The 20,449-nt window shown below is 41.6% G+C and overlaps 1 protein-coding gene across 1 annotated transcript in view; it reads right to left on the minus strand.

Annotated features, from left to right (window-relative positions):
• LOC139742736 (uncharacterized) overlaps window positions 1-19,997 on the minus strand; it is a 39,593-nt gene extending 19,596 nt beyond the window's left edge. Inside the window, exons 1-11 of the mRNA XM_071653260.1 lie at window positions 19,897-19,997; window positions 14,650-14,915; window positions 14,043-14,145; window positions 10,653-10,758; window positions 9,830-10,077; window positions 8,924-9,180; window positions 7,791-7,848; window positions 5,369-6,066; window positions 1,873-2,005; window positions 1,152-1,324; window positions 252-565 (exon numbers count right to left, since the gene is read on the minus strand). Of these exons, the coding sequence (XP_071509361.1) occupies window positions 252-565; window positions 1,152-1,324; window positions 1,873-2,005; window positions 5,369-6,066; window positions 7,791-7,848; window positions 8,924-9,180; window positions 9,830-10,077; window positions 10,653-10,758; window positions 14,043-14,145; window positions 14,650-14,892 (2,333 nt within the window). The 5' untranslated portion in view covers window positions 14,893-14,915; window positions 19,897-19,997. The remainder of the gene's footprint in view (window positions 1-251; window positions 566-1,151; window positions 1,325-1,872; window positions 2,006-5,368; window positions 6,067-7,790; window positions 7,849-8,923; window positions 9,181-9,829; window positions 10,078-10,652; window positions 10,759-14,042; window positions 14,146-14,649; window positions 14,916-19,896) is intronic.
• Window positions 19,998-20,449: the final 452 nt, after the last annotated feature.

The raw sequence follows: 20,449 nt of genomic DNA on the forward strand, positions 1-20,449 counted from the left end.
GCCATAATTTAGATGGCCATAGTTACACAGGATTGGATTCACTTCTTCCGCACAAGAATCAGGGTCAGTAAAGAATCTACTGTTTATGCAAACTGACATATCTACTCTTCAGTAGTATGGAATGACTGGTGTAAATCTTTGTTAAAGATACATGAACTGATTATTCAAAAGTGACGACATCATTATCATGCACTGAGTGAGACAATCCTACTTAAAGATTTTTTGTGGTTGCTGCAGCTAATGTGATTCACCTTATCAGCGACTGCTGCTGATTCAAGAGCTGCTGGAAGACTTGTTGCTGCTGCTGCTGCTGTTGCAGCAACTGTTGCTGCTGTTGCTGCTGAATGAGTTGGTGCTGGGCCAGGAGCTGGGCCATCTGGGCCGCTATCTGCTGCTGAGCCAGCTGCTGCTGCTGCTGCTGCTGCTGGGCGGCTATAGCAGCCGCCGTCACAGCGGCCGATGCATTAGGGGTGGGGCTGACCGACGGGCCAACGGTGGGGCCTGAAGGGGCGGGGGCGGCCGCGGCGGGCCCCACTGTGGGGTTCCCTGTAGGAGTTGATGGTTTCTGCTGCAAACACAAACAAAGGCCATGATACTAACTAGCCCTATTGGTCAAAATTACCGATTAACTCAGATTGTGACTGGTCAATCCAAAGTCTCTGCTATTACAAATATCAACCTTCAAACAATTAGAGAGAATAACTGCTTAAAGTGATGACCTTCTTGCATCAGGTTGTTTTTATTGCAACTGATTGACAAATTGCCCTACATCAAGCTTATTTATGTTGATGTAGAGCAATATGTCAATCAGTTGCAACAAGAACGAGAGTTTCTGCAGAAGTGAAGTAAAATTTTTCTTGGTAAGATTGGAGATGGTATAGTCCAAATTTCAAGTTTGCAACCAAGCTTGTCAAATACAAACATAAGCACACAAGCAACTCACAGCTTATAAGTACCTCTCAATAATCCAACAATGTCTATACATTACTTCATTTCCTTTTAAAATCAAATCTCAAAATATTACCAAGTCAACACTTAAATATTTATCTATTCCAATGATGCTTAAAAAAATTTAACCAGAAAACGGTTAAAGTGATGAGAGGGAAAGAAGGGGTGGTGGTTATTTAAAAAAAAAAAGTCTTGGGACTCACTGTGATGTGATTGTGCGTGGGCTCTTGGGCCGGCAAGAATGGCACTCGTCCCCATCTCTTGATGAGGATCCCCAGGGGTTCGAAGTCCTCGTCCAACCCCCGCTTCACCTGCAGCGTCATGGTGAAGTAACCTGCGCTGAACCACTCGGACATCTCACTCGATGTAAATGGGCCTGGAGGAGGGAAGTGAGGGCGATAGGAGCGCGGACAGGGATGAAAGGATGAAGCGAGTGAGTGAGCGAGAGAGACAGAAGGGGTGAGAGAGAGATATACAAAGGGATGATGGTAGTGGAAAGAGATGAAGTTCAATAGTGCAGACATAAATTGACGAAAAATAAGAAAATTTCTTGCTCTAATTCCATATGCCCAAATGTTGTCATCCTATAATAAATAGTAGTGTTATCATCCTCACTTGCGCAACCCTTCAACACTTACAGTACTAAAATCATTATAATTATGTACTGGTATATCGGTATTATTACCATGATTGTTTGGATTAGAAGCAGTGTCATTTTATTATCACTACCATTATCATCGTAAGCACCATCATCATTTCAGGATTCAAACTTCAAAGGCAAGATCCTGATCCCTGTCCCACCAGGTGTCTCAACTGTATCCTACTACATATTCACAAGTGTTAGAGTCATTGTTGTTGTCGGTTTGAATGATGGGGAAAGCACGACAAGCAGAAGTGAGGCTAATTGAATCTCCGGTCTCTTACCTTGCACTTGTCCCTGAGGGTCCTTATAGAACCATTTGTGTGCATGCTCATGGGTCGGTGGTAGCTGTGGGAGGTTGATGTTCACCTTTAACCCTCCATCCATGGTCAGCTCATTTCCAAGTTTGTCGTCGTCCTGGCAAGAGGAGGAATTTCAGCTCGCATCATTTAACCTTGCCTACATACCATCCTTACTCGTGCATAAATAATTTTGAGTGTTTTGTGAAATGAAGAAAAATGTCATGTTTGTTTGTTTGTTTTTTATTGACTTTGTACTATGCCATCAATTGAAAACTACCACTCTGGTTCATTAAACCAAACAGTGCAAACCAAATAGCTTTCCCAGCAAAAGTGACACAGACTCAAAGATCAATCTGATGTAGTGGAGAAGTAATATTTGCTATTCTCAACAAATCTGAATTCAGTATCACACTCACTAATCATAATCAATTCTTCAGTGCTATGTGGAAGTTTCGGGTACTCACAAAAAGCTACCTTGTATTAGACTGGCATTAATCATAACGTATCCACTAATAGAAAACTATTTTCATTACCTGAAAATACAAGCATGCATGCATAAATTCTGATATTTGATAGCAGATGTATCTTGACAAGGTAAGTGTGTACATTTCAAGAATAATGCAGAAAACTAATTGATTTAAAAAATTAAACAAGAGACCCGCGGGTCTAGCGCTCACCTGAGTATCGCAAGTTCACCTTTCACGCAGTCACTAACCTAAATTATTCACAGCTCTACCAAAATTTGACCAGGCATTCTCAAGTAGAAGATGAAAATGTACAATAAAGGCCCAATTTTTTTTAAGATTCCTTAATTTGGGGGGATTGGGGCCCCCTGGGGCCCTCTGGGTGGGGCATGGTGCCCATTTTGATAAATTGAGATCCTGACCCCCTAGGGATGCTACCTGCCACGTTTGACAAAAATCCATCATGAGGTTTTCAGGAAGAAGATGAAAATGTACAATTCAGGCCCCCATTTGGACCCTTCCAACCACCCCCCCCCCCTACCCAAGAGGGGCACCCCTGGATCTCCTATGAACAAACTTGAAACTACAGTCATTAATGTACTCACTCATAGTATTATCTCAGCTCTATAACTTCTGATTCTAGAGAAGATTTATAAAGATTCCTTCATTTGGGGGGTTTGGGACCCCTGGGGGCCCCCTGGGTGGGGCATGGTGCCCATTTTAACAAATTGAGATCCTAACCCCCTAGGGATGCTACCTGCCAAGTTTGGTGAAAATGGGTCATGGGGTTCTCAAGAAGACGATAAAAATGTACAATTTAGGCCCCATTAGGACCCCTCCTCACCCCCTCCCCTGGGTCCCAAGGGGGGCACCCCTGATTCTGCCATGAACAAACTTGAAACTACAGTCATCAATGTACTAACTCATAGTATTAACTAAGCACTATCACTTCTGGTTCTAGAGAAGAAGATTTTTGCAGAATCCTTAATTTTGGGGGGCTTGGGCCCCCTGAGGGCCCCCTGGGTGGGGCATGGTGCCCATTTTAACAAATTGAGTTCCTAACCCCCTAGGGATGCTACCTGCCAAGTTTGGTGAAAATGGGTCATGGGGTTCTCAAGAAGAAGATGAAAATGTACAATTTAGGCCCCATTAGAACCCTTCCCCACCCCCCTCCCCTGGGTTCCAAGGGGGGCACCCCTGATTCTGCCATGAACAAACTTGAAACTACAGTCATCAATGTACTAACTCATAGTATTAACTTAGCTCTATCACTTCTGGTTCTAGAGAAGAAGATTTTTACAGATTCCTTAATTTTGGGGGGTTTGGGCCCCCCTGGGGGCCCCCTGGGTGGGGCATGGTGCCCATTTTAACAAATTGAGTTCCTAACCCCCTAGGGATGCTACCTGCCAAGTTTGGTGAAAATGGGTCATGGGGTTCTCAAGAAGAAGATGAAAATGTACAATTTAGGCCCCATTAGAACCCTTCCCCACCCCCCTCCCCTGGGTCCCAAGGGGGGCACCCCTGATTCTGCCATGAACAAACTTGAAACTACAGTCATCAATGTACTAACTCATAGTATTAACTTAGCTCTATCACTTCTGGTTCTAGAGAAGAAGATTTTTACAGATTCCTTAATTTTGGGGGGTTTGGGCCCCCCTGGGGGCCCCCTGGGTGGGGCATGGTGCCCATTTTAACAAATTGAGTTCCTAACCCCCTAGGGATGCTACCTGCCAAGTTTGATGAAAATCGGTCTTGGGGTTTTCAAGAAGAAGATGAAAATGTAAAAAGTTTACGCACGACGCACGACGGACGCCGGACGAAGGGCGATCGCAATAGCTCACTTGAGCCTTTGGCTCAGGTGAGCTAAAAACTAGAAATGTCGACTGGTATGCCTCCGCCATAATGCATGGTTCTCCTAACAGGTCTATAGTACAATGTCTTGACAATGTGTGATGACAGTTTCACACAATTGGCAAAATATTAAAATGACAGGTTTGCCACAAATGTGCAGAATGTTCACTTTCCTAGAACTAGGTTCAATTGGATGAATGATTAAAACGTCAGAGTGCAGGTATTTGGGGAACTGATGATTTTTACTTGACTTTTGACCCTTTTATAAGTTTATGCATTGAGTAATTTTCAAGGTATTGAGAAAAAGTATAATTTCAGTATCAAATGGTAAAATAGTATTATCTAAGCCTGGCCTTTGACCTTTGACCTCACAGTTCCAAAGGGAATCACTGTTAGGTAGAACATGCATAAATATGTAAGTTTCATGATGATACCTTGAGTTACTTTCGAGATATGGAGGAAAAAGTGCAATTTAGCACTTTCACTTCACCTTTGACCTTTTGACCTTTGGGTAAGAAACTTCCCACAGAATATATATTGGGTAATACATGCATACATCAAGTTTAAAAAAAATCCTTCAGGCATTGCATAAATATAAGGAAAGTAGTGATATTTTGAGGAGTTGACCTTGACCTTTGACCCCCTGAGCCATGACCCTCAACTTCCCTAGATAATCACTGCCCATCGGTACATGCATATATACTAAGTTCCATGAAGGAACCATTTGCGCGATATGGAGAAAAACATGAAATTTCAACCTTTTTTTTCCACAAAATAACCTGACCTTTGACCTTTGACCCCGTGACCCTAAAATCCAAACAAAGTATTATCCCCCCAGGATATACCCTCATACCAAGTTTGATGTAAAACCACCACACGGTTCTTGAGATATCGACAAAAACAAAACGGGACGGACGTAAGTACGTACGGACGGAAGGACGACCCGAAAACATAATGCCTCCGGCCACTTCGTTGGCGGAGGCATAAAAATCAATGTGCAACATAAGGAAAATGTTTTCATTTTAAATGGAGCTACACAAATCATTGCAACAAACAAATGTGCACATTAATAAGCAATGAACGTCACGAGTTCTAAGTAAGTTCCAGAGCTCTACCAGAATTCACGCTGACTGAAAGACATAAACAAGGTGAAGCAAACTTACTTCTTCAGTGAGCTCTGCCATCAAGCTCTCGGCAGCTTTCTCCAAGTGCTTCAGCTGGTCCTCCTCATCATCATCCTTCAGAATTCCAGCCGCCGCACTCGATGAGGGTGGGGGTGCTGCCACGCCCGGTGTGGACACCACTGCCACCTCGCCCTTTGGCTTGGCGGCCTCCGGGCCGGTGCCGCTCGTGGCCGCCACCATGGCTGCCATGCTGGCGGCGACGCTGTTCTCCACAATGTCCTCTATGCTCTTCCGAGAGTCGGTCCTCTTTGCCTCCGCATCGCTAGCGGCCCCGCCCACGCCCTCCCCGGCGGATCCACCGATAACCACGCCCGGGAGCACCTCCACCCCTTGCACGGCTAGCTTCTCCACCTTGCTTTCCTTCAGCACCTGATTACTAATATTGCTTTTTGTGTTGGGTCCTGCACTTGTTGCACCTTTGGCATTGCTTAGTACGCTGCTACCACTCTGTGGCATGTCCCGGCTGGCGGCAGCTTTGGAAGAAGTACTGTTGAAGTTTAAACGTAGCTTATCTAATTTCTCCGCGCTGTCGCGAGAGTCTGACTTTGAACTATACATCTCATCAAGAACGTCGTCGGCACTTGTGTGTTTGGAAGAAGGTTTTCGATCGTCAGAGTCTCTATCTCTGGATTGCTTTTTATCACTTTGTTGATTAATGTCCTCAGCTTCATGATTGTCTACAGAAAACAGGACAAAATATATTTGTAATGGTTAGGTCTTCCAAATCAATTTCCTCGCAAGACACTTTATGAAAATGCTACTCAATATTCAACTTCTGCATAGTAACTGCTATCACTCTGAACAATTACTTAAGCACAAATAATGAAAGAAAGCTTATCCTTTGCCTTAACCCTATTTTAACTGGGGGGTTCAAATTGACCCCTCCCTCGACGTTTCGCGCCACGATTCCGCAACGCGCAAAGATTTTGCCGCGTCGTTTATGACTTTTTTCATTGAAGTCTCCCGCATATTTTGAGACCAAATTTGCGACGTCCGGGTACACCATTCTGAAGTTACGTAATGTTTTGCATATGCATGTCAACCCGAAAACAGCTCAAATTCATGATATCGTGTGCAAATCCAATGCAAATTGTGTTTTTTGGTTAAATTGATATAAATTAGATTTCAACTTTTCACCATTGAAATTAATCCAGTCTAGTGTAGATAAGCTTGAAAAAGTGCCTGCAACAAATTTTGGCAAAAAACAATAGAAAACAAAAGGTCGAAAAAACAAAAAATACATAAGAAATTAACAAAACAATAAAAAACAAAAGAAATTGACTTTGATTGTGCTATTTTTTTACAAGAAAATTGGTTGATGCGTCTTGAGGAATTCTGACACAAAAATTTAGCAATCCTTCAGTCTTTTTAATGAAGTTATAGGTGAAAATATGATTTCATGCATAAATTTGCATAATTAATTTATTAAAAATAGAAAGGTAATATTTTTCGATTGTATGACCATGTAATCTTGTAGTTGACATCCGGCTTTATCTTTAGGCAAAATTTCACGGCAATCATGCGATCGGCGGCCGAGATCTGAAGGGGGGGTCAAATTGAGCCCCCCCAGTAAAAACTTGGTCTCAAATAGCCCAGTTAAAATAGGGTTAATGGCCTGGGTTCATCCAAATATGCTACACTCCATTTCATCATTTTATGTGACAAGAGACTATGATAATGATAAAGTAGGACAAATTGCAAACTCTGTGTGATCTACGTGTTGAGCAGCACTCCATTCGTTTGGCACACATAATTTTGCTAATTCTTTTTGTTTTTCTCAAGTATTTGGGCACAGACAGAACTTATCCTCTGACTGACAAATATATAGATTCAAGAGCAGGTCTGAAGACAATTTTTTCTGAAGAAACATGAAAATTGGTGAATTTTGTGTACGAATGCAAATGGAGAGCTGCTCAACACCTAAATCACACAGACTTGCCATTTTTGTCTTACTAGTTTCTAAATTTTCACAATTCAAAACTTTTTAAAAAAACCTGTTGAGGACGGGATGATTTTTGCTACAACACGCATATCCCATAAACACTTGCCCAAGTATACCGTGTTAACATGTGCCCCATTTCCCCCAAATTTTCACTGATCTACTTTTTCCACTCTTTTATGTTTTCATACAAAGCAACATAATAGCAGGGGGAATTCCCCTTCAAGTCTCCTGACAAGAGCAGTTGCATCCTTGGGCAACATACTTTGCCTGGAACTTTGAAGGGGGCTTCCAGCCAAGTCCCATGGTAGATTGCTCAAGAGCATTCATGTGCTCCAGGAAAGACCACTTAAAAATAAAACCACAATCACAACAACAAAAAATTGTGATGCCCACGCAACCTCCACACACAGCCTCACTTCGGCAGACAAAGGATATACGAGAAAGAGCATTGCATCTCACCAATCTCAGCCTTGGAATCTTCACTTTCTAATGGTTCTAGTAGATCGTCGTCTGTACCCTGCAAGATAAACATTTGAAAGAGAAGAGTTGACGACTGGCAAACAGGAAGGAGCTATTCTAAATATAGCTGAACCCCGGTGAATGCTGTACGTGTCTTGATCTAGGAGATAACATACACGTACCTCGATCATAGTTGTTTAAAGGTCCTGTTTACCTCTGGGAGCAGTGATTTAACAATTTTTCGAGATATCACATTTAATGCATATATGTAGGTCTGGAGGGCATTTTATGAAGATTTTTGTCAGACATTTCGTCTGACAAACTGTTAAAAGCTACCGAAATCCTTGCACAAGATTGGCTGACAGCAAATTCATCCGACAAAATGCTTCATGAAATGCCCCCCTGTTGTATCACAAAACATCCTACCATATAAAATTTTTGCAATAAGGCCTAAAATACTAGGAGATATCAGTATTTCTCTCAATAAACCAAAACTGTAGACGGTTTAGTCTGGAAACAATTTTTTTATTACAAATATTGTCCACATTTTGTGTAATTAACAATACTTAGAATCGATTATATGGATTCAAATTTTTACAGTGGATATTTCTATCCTAACCTCACATTTTAGAACTACTTTAAAGCACTAATGCTGTTTTTGTTTTTTTTCATCTGCAAATGGTAAATGATGCCTTATGCAGGGCTTTCTTTGATTTTCCAAGTGAGGGTGAAGAGACAGACAGAAAGAATGCAAAATGATGATTTTTTTTTTCTAGTTGCTCTACTAGGTGAGGAAGGTAACAACTTCCTACTTCTTTGTAGCTTATATCCATAGCTCAGTGTTCACTGTGATATCCCCAAAAATGAGCAATTACACAAATACACAAGTCTCTCCTCTCTCTAAGGGCAAGCAAGATATCACATATGTTATGCTCCTTTAGCTTGCACATGTAATTTGGTCAAAATCAATGTAATCAATCACTACCCAAGACATAGTCAATTGATGTACAGCTTTCCTGGGATTCTTAGGCCTCAATGAACAATCCATTTGTGGATAGGGGGAGAAGAGGGGCAAGCATTAGACCTCTAGCAGTGTTGGTGTAGAGAGATGGCATCTAAAAAAACAGCCTTACCTTGCCCGAACAGAATGCCCCTGAAGAATCAAACATGCCGAGAGATTCCCCGTCGAAGGCATCGTCGAGCGACCACTCGGGCACCTCTTCTTCCTCGTGCCAGTTGTTCTGGTACGAGCGGCCGCTGTGCCGCCGCTCCCGCTGGCCTCGATCCCGATCGAAGTGGTCCCGGTCCCGATCTCTGTCGCGGTCCCGATCGCCGTCGTTGAATGAAAGCCCTCGTTCTCTCGGCTGGTGCCAGTTTGACCTTGGCGAATCTGGTCAAGATGGAGATTTGGCCACAATATCTCTGGTTAATATCTACAAATATTATGGCCAACACTCAGAAAATTGTTCTCTACATACAGTGAGTATGAATTCTTGGGCAAGAAACTATGCCATCACGGTGATCTGACAAGATGAAACCAAACAAACGATCTCACAAAATGAGACTCAATGAGGACATCAAATATATTCTCATGTGATTACGATCAGGTCTTGATGCAGGTTTGACGATAACAAGCATCAGGGGGTATTTTTCAATTAACTTTACATTAATGTTCGTCTCACATAAGCAAGACCAAGAAAGCAATTTCAAAAGCAAAAATACATATTCGACAATCAAACAAACATGATACTCTGGAATTGATATAGAGTCTCATTTGCCAATGCTCAGCAGCTTAATCAAGCAGCTGTAATGAACATATGTATTGCCAAATGAATAAAAGTCTTGTCAACTTTACCATGAACCAGTGTCATTAGGGAAGAAGGTGTTAAGTAACTCAAGTCCACATGTGAACATCATCATACCTTCAGACACCACTGAACACACCTTTGCACACAGAATTGTACAAAAACTACACCACTATTGATGTGATTTGAATTCATAGCATCTCAGTGTATCATCAAATATTTTGTTCTCCTCACTTGATGACATTCTCCAGTTCTCGTCTTCTCTCGAGGGCGGCGGGCGAGACGTGGACTTCCCGGAACCGTGCCTCCACCCGTCATCCTCGTCATCTGTCTTGGACGGTAGCCTCTCGCTGCGGGGGGAGCGCCAGTTATCGCTGGAGCTCCCCCTGTCCCTGTCGATGATCTTGCGGGGAGAGGGCGGGCCAGAGTCCTCAAAGTTACCCCTCGGCTCGGTGCGTATGCCCCTGGTGTCGTGGAGATTGCTGCATGAATGAAATGTCAAAAGTTTGTATCGTTATCATTCACATTGTTCTTTCTAACAATTGCCGAGTACAGACCAATAACATCTTCAGGACCCCATTTTAATATTTATTGCAGCTTTCTCAAAGGCCCTCACACTGGTGTCATTGCTGCATGTGATATCTACTCACGGGGCACACAAAAGCACCACTGCAACAGACTAAATTACCTAGTTGCTTCGACTTGACCATCGATAGCGAGATTCGCCCACAAGCGGTCAATGACGAGGAGTGTGCTGATTTCATTTCACAAGCTAAACTTGAAGGAAGGAATGGAAGTAAATACTTAATCCTGACCTAATCACAATGCAACAATATCAGTCCCGAACGTTGCAATGTCATGCTGAGAGAGCGATCTCACAATTGTTCCAAGGTTGTGTTTGTTTGGGTTTTAAGACATCATTATTCTCCACTGCACTAAAATTAGACAGTCCATTTTTTGAAGAATTCTTTATACTTGAACTTTAGATCTCCTCACCACGAAAAGCAATGTGTGGCTATAGCAATGTAAAGTTTTAAAATGGTTTCCAATGGCTTACCTCTCATCCCAACTAATGGTTCTTTGAAACTCTCTCCTGCCAGGGAACCCTATCGTCTCGTCCTCGTAACCACTCCCACTCCGTTGGTAGTCACCACGACCGCGACCTGGAAAAACAGAGAAGATGTAGCATCATTGCTAATTCTTTTACAGAAAAATTTACTAAGATAAAACATTTGACTGCTTTTGAGTCTGGTAGCTATTGTACCCTCCCTCTGTCAGAACTCTTACTTCAGAGGAAATAAGAGTCATTCTAATGACACAAGTAACCTTATTCTCGAGCAGTTATGGTTAATTTGGAAAATGAAACTCTTTGGTTGGGATTCTACACAACTGACGCTCAGATCAGGGCCCTGTTTTATCAAGCGAGAGCTACAATTGATTGTGATATCAAAGATTACTCTGACCCACTCATAATCAATTATAACTTTCAATCAACTACAGGTTTCCGTTTTATGAAGAGACTTATGCTTGATTTCAACTTATAATTAATTGTCTAACTTATGATCAATTTCATCAAAATAACAATTACTGGATAAGCCTAGTTTTTGGCACTGTCTGCTCAAACAACAATTCACTACAAAATTAAACAATGACTGTTTACTTCAACTAAAATTGGGCATGGCTGTGCTAGCCACTTATTGGTACTTGTAGAAGCCGTGCTGCTGCAACATAAAAACACATTCACTATTTAGCATGTAAACGCACCGCCAAGGTAATGACAAAGGTCACATTGAAGGAACCCCGACATATAATGTCTGCCCGGTCAAATTTACACAATCTGACATAAAATATTTATGCAATGTGACCGAATGTGAAAGTTGTGCATGCATTGTTTCAAGTTTTATGTGTTAGGGTTTCAGGAACTGGAGGGTATTTGTGGTGTCTTGACATTGTTTTTTGAAACCTGCGGCTGATCAGATTATTACATGCAGACCAAACAAAACTCATTCATGTGATGTCTTCCTCACATGCTCAATGCGCACACACGCTGATCCACTGCTCGCTTGCTTGACTTGACTTGACCCTTGCAGGCTTGATGGGCTGGCCGGGGCGCCAGGCGCGCAAAGTGATCACTTTACTGCAGTGCTGATGGCTTCAGTAGTAACGGCAAAAACATGAAAGGCAGTGTATACAGCCACATCACGCACTGCCATCACAAAGAAAATAACCTAATTTTTGCAACATTCTGGAAAACCTTATTTTACAGTGGTTTTCACTTTTCCTCATCTTAGGGTAAGTTACAGTTTTACTGGCAGTCAATCAGGGAGCTTTAATTAGTAGCAGGGAAGTGATAGAGATGGAGTGGAATCTCTATCTAATTCGTCCAAATTTATGCATAGGTTCCCTAGCATGACAATTGGATGCTTAGCATTTCACTGGCTTTGATGTTCCATGCTCCAAGCCGCTCTTCTGTACAGTTTTGATAATGGTGACCAAATGAGAGGTTCTTGATTCTAACCATTTGAAGCTGTATTTCAGAGGAAACGTTGAAATCCTGTGTGGAACTCTTTGATTATATGTTACGGAACAAATCCTTTCATTTTTTTCTTCAAATCTTCTTGTTATCAATATCCCAGGACTAAAAAAAGCAACATCAGTATCGCACAAAAACTTAGCATTTGATGCATCACGCGTTACCCCGGGGTACCGTAGTACCCCGGGTTACCGCGTTGTGTAGCGCCACCTCACATCCACTCAAGGACAGCCGCAGAGAAATGCATGCACTGTGTGTGCGTGTACATAGTCACTCCCATGCCACTGCATGTTATACAATGCATGCATGGCACGCTGTGCTAGCATTAGCGTGTGCTTCAGTGCACTGCAGTGTAGTGGCTAGCGCCACTAGATCCAGCACCAAAATAATTTCCAGTTTTTGGCAACCCAGAGAACAACCTTTTTAAAAAAACATATAATTCAACAAAATGGCTGATTTTCATTTGGTACGTCGCGGGATACCATTTATGTCATCATTTAACCACCTTGCATGCATTTGTGCAGGATTCTGATTGCCAGGTTTACTACCTGAATGTGAAATCTTTCAGATAAAATAATTGGCTAATGCGTATATCCGCATGATTTTAGCGTTTTACAGTTGAAGAAGTACAAGTTTTTTCTGTTTTTTGTTCACATGTCCTGTTCTATAGACACTAATAACTGCTGCCAAAAATATTAAATAGGAGAGCAAAGCGCTGCTTGCTCGATTTGATGTGAATGAGGGATGATGCATACTTAAAAAGAAATGTCTTTTGTTTCATCACCTTCTCTAACACCTCCCTGATTGGTAGCATGCGGCGCTGTGAAAAGAGCACAAATTCTTCCCTGAAGCCGTCAATATCAAATATCAATGCCTAGGCCTGAAGCAGATTTTTTTTTTTTTTAAAAGTAATGCTAGAATTTACGCATATTGAGTTTGCAAAGTGCGCACATTTGACCTACCATAGGCGCTAATATGCTACTGTACTATTCACATACAGTAGTCACAATGCAAGGAACAGAACACAACTCAAGGGTAAAAAGGAAATTAAACGTTTGATAGGAAATTAGCAGTTCAACAATCAAATATCTGCAACAAGACCTCGGTAAGACTAGGAGAATGACAGCCACTTGCTTCAGGAAATCGCCATACAATTGAGTTTACCTAGACGGTCTCTACTCATAATTTGGAACAATTACAGAGTTACTATAGATTTTGAGAAGTTGTGAGTGATTTCAAAAAGTTATAATTGATTCCACAGGAAAGGATTATTTATTTCAATTACAGGTCTCTTGATTATACAGACAAATAATTAATTTAAATATTATGATTGATTAATGGACTTACAATTGATTTGGAAGTTATAAAGGATCTCCAAGACTTAAAAATCAATTGTAAGTTTTGATAAACAGGGCCCATCTCCGCCTTCCAGCGTTCTAATCCCCACTCCCTTTCCTCCCAAACTGGTGAAGAAGGTAAAAGCAACAGACTATACGGGGGGATGGATCTACTGAAATACTATGTTGTAAGAAAAACATAACTGTGGCTACAGCTTCCAAGTATAATTCAAGTTCAATCATTTCAACTTGACACCAGCGCTCTGCAACACCACTTACCCTGGAATCTCTCAGACTGCAACTGAAAGATATTAAAAGGGGGGGGGGGGGGGTCTTAAAAGACATCTTTGGGACTCATTTTGTCTGCAGATAAAAAGACAATAACAAGAAATTTACTTTCCCCAATCCTGCACTTACTGGTAATAAAATCTGTACCAAAAGTGTGGGTTTTTTTTTTACGGGCCACAAAATATGAAAATTGGCACACATCAGCTTTAACATGCCCTTTTTCTGATCTCTATCCTCAAAATATGAGGAAATCGGGAGTTGGGAACATGGAGAACTGTTGAAGACTTACCTCTACCTCTGCCTGTCCCCCTCCCCCTAGCAGGAGGGGGAGCCCCTCCCCTGCCTCGTAGTCTCATCACCACAGCACTATTCACACACTGAGACAGGTACCGCTGTATGGGGCAAAACACAATACAGCATTATATTTCAGTTCTGTGACATTAGCAGCAAAAATGGAAACAGCAGTGACATGAAAAAAAATGGGTACCAGTGCCTGGCAATGCTATGGGAATAATGACAGTGCCCACTGGATGAACGGTGCTAACACTGAAGTAGTTACCAGAAGTAAAGGAGACCAAATCATTCATATCATTATTACTACTATCATTATGCTATTATCGGATGTCAAACACATTGTATGAGCTGCAGATGGCTTTGGTCTGTAACTTGGAAATGAAAGATAATCGCACACATATTTTTCCACTAAAATTTGTGTATTTTCAATGATTTTCCATCATATGCCATCCATCCCACTTCTCAGCAAACTTTAGTTACTTGTATCTGGGTTTAAATAATAGGTAAGAAGAAAAAGTTTGTGCTTTGGCATCTTTCTCTCAACACAAACAAATAACTTAACAAGTCCTTGCCATCTGTACAGAGAGGACACTAAGAAGTACCTGCTCGTCTTCGTTGAGAGGCGTGAGCGTCATTGGTGTCCGACACTCTTTCAGCAGTATCGACGGAAACTCCTCCAACTCTGGTGGAATGCTGTCTGACTTTCGGAACAGCGCCAGCATCTCCTCGCGCCCGTAGCGATGCTCTGCCAGCTTGAACTGAGGGGACGGCGGCGGCGACGTCACACCCGTACCACCGGAGAGGGCTCGCAGCCACTCTGGACCGAAGTTGAGCATCTCAGACATTTTGTTGGTTGGAGAGTACGTGTCTGAGTGAGTAAGGAGACAAAAATAGGCATAAAATTTATATACAAGCTGTTCTTATGTGACATGGTTTGGCAAAAGGATGATAAGGGAAAAGAAGACCACTGGCATCAAGTACAATATGACACACCGATGAACAAAAGCAGTGTAAATGGAGACTACTGTATATGCTTTGTATTTGGTAACTTGGGACTTGTATGAAAATTTCACACATGACTGATTTCCGGATTGAGAACCATGTCGATGGAATGAGAAAGAACTTTGTATTATCACTTTATAAGACAAAAGTTAGTGATTATCCACCTTAGATACGATACACATGTACCAGGGCATGATGCCACTAAAAACTGATGACAGGCCCCCAAATTTCCAAAAAGGCTACTAGTATCTTATGGTAGCCTGAGCCCTGTATACAACTTTTGAGTCACAGGAGTTTATTTTTTTTTTTTTGAGTTATTTTTGCAAATACGTTTTTGTATCAGACAGCTTGTAAACTTCTCAAAAATTGAACTACTGTGAAATGTAGCATGCTGTGAAAGGGCTTACACGGCTGCTGCAAACCTTTCATGTCTGACTCTCTCTCTGAAAGTTGCATTACTCAAATTTCACACAAGCACACACCATAAATGTGGAGGTTATCTTTTTTTGTTCCTAAATGGCTTTGGTGGGGTTACTGGTAATATTGAACGAAGTCAAAGTGGCTTGGCAATTGTACGCAATGTGATATGTGTCATTGAGCTGCAGATTTGTCCTACATCAAGGGTGTTTGGGGTGTTGAAGTAGTTTTTGAAATTCCATAGAGAGTGGATAATGAACTAAATTACATGAAAAAGAATTACATCATGAAGATATTTCTTAAATTTCATGCTAAAGTGTTGTTTCTATCTTGAGAAAATTACCTTTCAAATCAAGGTCATACGACCCATCTATCTATTCACCGAGTATGAGTGAAACAATGACTGACTCATGTTTGCAAACAACGCTGATAAAGCTGCGTAGCATGAAGACCCCTAATAAGGGTCTAGTGAGCATACAGAGTTTGGAAAATATGCGTAACAAGTATCTCTACCAGCACAGAAGCCACGCCCCCTTTGTGTCATCATACTCCCTTGTGCTGTGCGCTTGCAAACGTGCTTGTTTCTGCTAACTTGAACTCATTGTTCAACAGGCAGTTCCATGTACCTGGTACTATAAAGTGGAAATGTTCACGGTGTTGAAATTTTCGCATATTTCGCACAACCAAAAAATAGCACGCGAAATATTTTTGCTCGCCATACAGTATGTTCCCGTAGTTGATGTCTTGATTGCCCAAAATTAAAAACACACAAAACTCATCTTACCTGGCTGAAATAAATGCGAAAATATCCACTTTTACAGTACTGTATTCGCTGTTTTTTTTCGCGAATGACGAGGTCATAGACATTTTCACGAGATGTTGTTTTTGCGATTTGACCCCGACACTTACCTTAATGCACTATTAACAAAGCGCATGGAGACATTTTCATGTGTTGTTAAATTCGCGATCCACATGTGATACGCGAAATTCACGAAAATTAAACCCTCGCGAAAATAACAGCTTATATACAGTACTTCTCTCTCTTCTGTTTACATTGGCAGTACCACATGCATTATGCCATGCTCGCTTGATTGCAAGTTTTACCACCACCATTACCCCAGCATTAGCAAGCATGAGAATGGTATACCAGTAGTGAGCATGCATCGTCAGGCAGAGAGCACGCTGCATGCATGAAGATGTAGCAGTGGATCACTGAGCAGCAGCTCACGAAAGGTTTTACAGCCTTTGAATTGATGCTGCATTACCAGCATTTGTGCAAGCACAAATATTGCCAAAGCGTCTTTGAAAATATTTTGAAAGTAAAACATGCCCCTTTTTGTCAACTGGAAGTTTTGGACACGTAATTACCACAGATGTGTGACTTGCATTGAAGACACACCCAAAAAATTTGCTGCATCACAAAAACAATGGTATGAGGCATGAAAACATCTCAAGGTAGGCAGGTGCCATCACACACCTTCATACAGCTACAAGCTTGTAACTACATGTGAACATGTTGTTTAGATGGACAGTCATAACTGTTGGGGGAAAAAAATGAGCTTGCCAAATCACGCAATGAACAAACATTTTGTATATTTCTTTGATTCTCTATCGTAACCCTCTCAGTTTTGTGCAGTCTGCAACTACCAGATTTCATATTTTTAGTTTTCACATACATCGTAACTCTAAATACAAACTACAAGTATCTTTACTATTTTGCTCTAAACAGTAGGACATCTTATGGCATGTCTGACATCTGCAGTAAAGTGGTTGCTCAATAACTGAATAAGATGAATGTATGTTGAATATATTAAACTATTTTATCTCAATGTTGATTTTATTTAATACATCATGAAATTTTACAAAATCCCAAAATATTATCACCTTGATAATCCACCAGAATCGTTCCAGCCTCTCCAAAATACGGACAAGCACTATGCGCGTTCAGTGTCAATGCGCGTACAAGGCCGCTGAAAAATGCGCCGCGCCATACCTTGTTGGCGTAAGGTTGCATTGAGGATGTTGAGGCCCCTGTCGGTGTCCGAATTCTGGCGAGTCGGGACTTGAATTCGACCCCTTGTACATTTAATCACTGCATCGGCATGTACAGAGATTCTGTTTTTCTCTTGAGTTGTGTTTTGAAAGATACCATCACACTCTCGGCTTGCGATAAGCAAAAAATCTTGCAAGAGAACGGCGTAATTTCTCAATTTTTAGCACTTTTTGGGTGATCCTGATTCGTAACATGGGACTGAAAAGTTGCGCCGATTCTGCATTTTTGATGGCAAAATTCAGGATTATAGATGGATTTTTGGAGGTGACTATCGCACTTTCCTGCTGTAAATCAAAATGACTGTGCCAGTATGTGAAATGATGCGATTTGTTTATGCATGTGTTGTGACAGCAGAATTTGCTGGCTTGTGATAAAAGATAGGTGTCCAGATTCTGGAGGCCAGCCAAAAACTGGGGGTCTCACTCTATTTCCGGTTTTGGGCTTCTAGAAAATCGTACCAAAGATCCTACATAGTGTAGGATCTTTGATTGTACATCCAAAATACGCAGAACTCGTCATGCGTTGCGATTAATTTATTGAAAGAAATATTCCTAAGATCGGTAAACGAAGGGTTGGCTGGGCATAACTCCCCGTACGCTGCCACGAATTGACAGCTTCACATTCGGGTCCACATCCGGTGCGGCTGGGCGATGATCGCGAACCAGCCCAGATCCATCGCCGCTCGGATGGAGCATTTCTCTCCCTTCGTGCTTTATCTTGTCCGAAATTGTTCCAATAAAAATATTTTGGTGGGGCATTTTCAGTGCCATCTGCTAAAACTGCTCCTTTCTGGAAATGTCTTGAACAAATATGCGAGTTTGACTTCAGGTCGACATGGTCTTTCCTGCGAAGCAGATTTTTCCACGCTCTCTGCTGAACTTTGTTGGGGAACTTCACCCGCATCACGTCCTTCATTGGCATCATCGGCCAAGGGTTGGGCCGCATCACAGAAGAATCCCATTTATCAAATGTAAAATTACAGGTTAGAAAATAACTTTTATTTGCGAGATTATAAGAAAGAATTTGATACAATCTATGAATATAAGTACTTTGGCATTCAATGTGAATAAAAGCGTACCGGTACATTTACACATCGCGCATTCTTTCCTGGAAGTTTGACGTTACATCCCAAGAATTTAAAGGGGAAGGCTAGTAACTGATCAGTGGGAATCAGTGGAAATGCTGGGAGATGATTGTTCCAATCCTTATGGGATTCATTCTAGAGTTCATTGTATATATCTATTGTTGTGTGAAAATGATTTGCTTCAGAATGGTCTCATATTCAAGTAATGTGCAATTTAATGCTTCCAGGTTAGCGTCCCTGGTCAGTGACGGAGCATTAATCTGCACATTACTTGAATATGAGACCGTTCTGAAGCAAATCATTTTCACACAACAATAGATATACAATGAACTCTAGAATGAATCCCATAAGGATCGGAACAATCATCTCCCAGCATTTCCACTGATTCCACTGATCAGTTACTAGCCTTCCCCTTTAAAGGTAAAAACATTTGAGCTCCACATGCGTTCAGATTTGGAGATCTGTATTGTAGAGAATTGTAGATCAACCGTCTAACACTTGTGCTGCTCAATAAATTCTTCACTCAGCAATTCACATAAAGAGAAACATCTTTTCCTTTCTTTTTTTTTTTAAACCACACCTACTGTACTGTAGATCCTACTTGTGCTTGGTAGTTGGAATTTTGATAGGGCCTACCACACTTGAGTGTAAATCTTAGAAGGCAAAGCAACATCAACATCTCGATTTAGGCTCACAGCCATGTGGTTCAAAGGTCTAATGCGTTAAATACTTTTGCAATATGGACCTTTTTCCATATAACAGATATCAGTGCATTGCTAGACTTCCTAATAATCCTACATGAAAATGATGAATCATGACATAACCGTTTATTTAGCTTGACTTGCAATAAATTTGTATCCCAATTTAAGATTTGCTCTTTAATAACTTAAAATTGTTGAACAGACCAGCAGGGCTGAAAACCACAATAACTATCTCCACCTTGTGCAATTGAGGCTATTAAAACACGCAACCAGCCTTCTGCGGGAGGCACACGCATGCAATGTGTGTGCCCTTCGACGGGCCCAAAGGCTAGCCCAACCTCCCATTTTCCCTCCTCCAGCACTCAGCACCGAGTGTAATGCGGTGCAAGCATGCATGTGCGAGGACAAGTGAGCAGAAATTTGGCACAGTTACTGTGTACGGGTGCATGTGAATACACACAGATGCATAAACGTTGCAGTTTGGAACTTCGAGTTTGTACATTGTGAGGCTAAAATAACCACCACAACATGAAAATTGCAGTAATTTAGGTCATCCACTAGTTACAAGAGGATTCCATCTATCATATCTTACGTTTGAATACTTGAGAGAATCACCAACGGCCTCAGGAACCGCACAGACGACAGATCTACGCCAAGATTTTGCAGTCGAGATTCGCCAACTTTCAAGATGGCTACACCACCACACAGTATTATGCTAATGTTGTGTCACGTGACTCCTATCCGGTGTGTGCCACTGATATGTTTATGTGTGTATAGCATTGCGGGACTTCGGGTATCCCGCAAGCGCGATGGTGTCTGCGCCTGCGGTGTTATCTTCATGAGAAAGTTGGAGAGAAGGATAGAATGACAGAAATGGAAGATCAAGCAGTGGAAAGTCAGGAAGTATTGCATAGTCATTTCGCACTGCACAAAACAAGTTGCGGGGTGCAACACCGATTAATACACAAGTATTTTCGCTATTATCTGTAATAGAACCGAAACATACCAGTGCCCCCCAGTGCCCCCGACCTTTAAATTTTCATTGCACGAAATAAAGGTTCCTCACTTCTTGTTGAGACCTACTTTGGACATGCATGTAAACATGTGGAATATAACATTAATATCAACATCTAACTGTGGCCTAT

Source organism: Diadema antillarum, unplaced genomic scaffold (assembly GCF_040938485.1).
Source record: "Diadema antillarum isolate AM-2024a unplaced genomic scaffold, OU_Dant_1.0 seq00001018_RagTag, whole genome shotgun sequence".
In the NCBI taxonomy this organism is placed as follows: Eukaryota; Metazoa; Echinodermata; class Echinoidea; order Diadematoida; family Diadematidae; genus Diadema; species Diadema antillarum.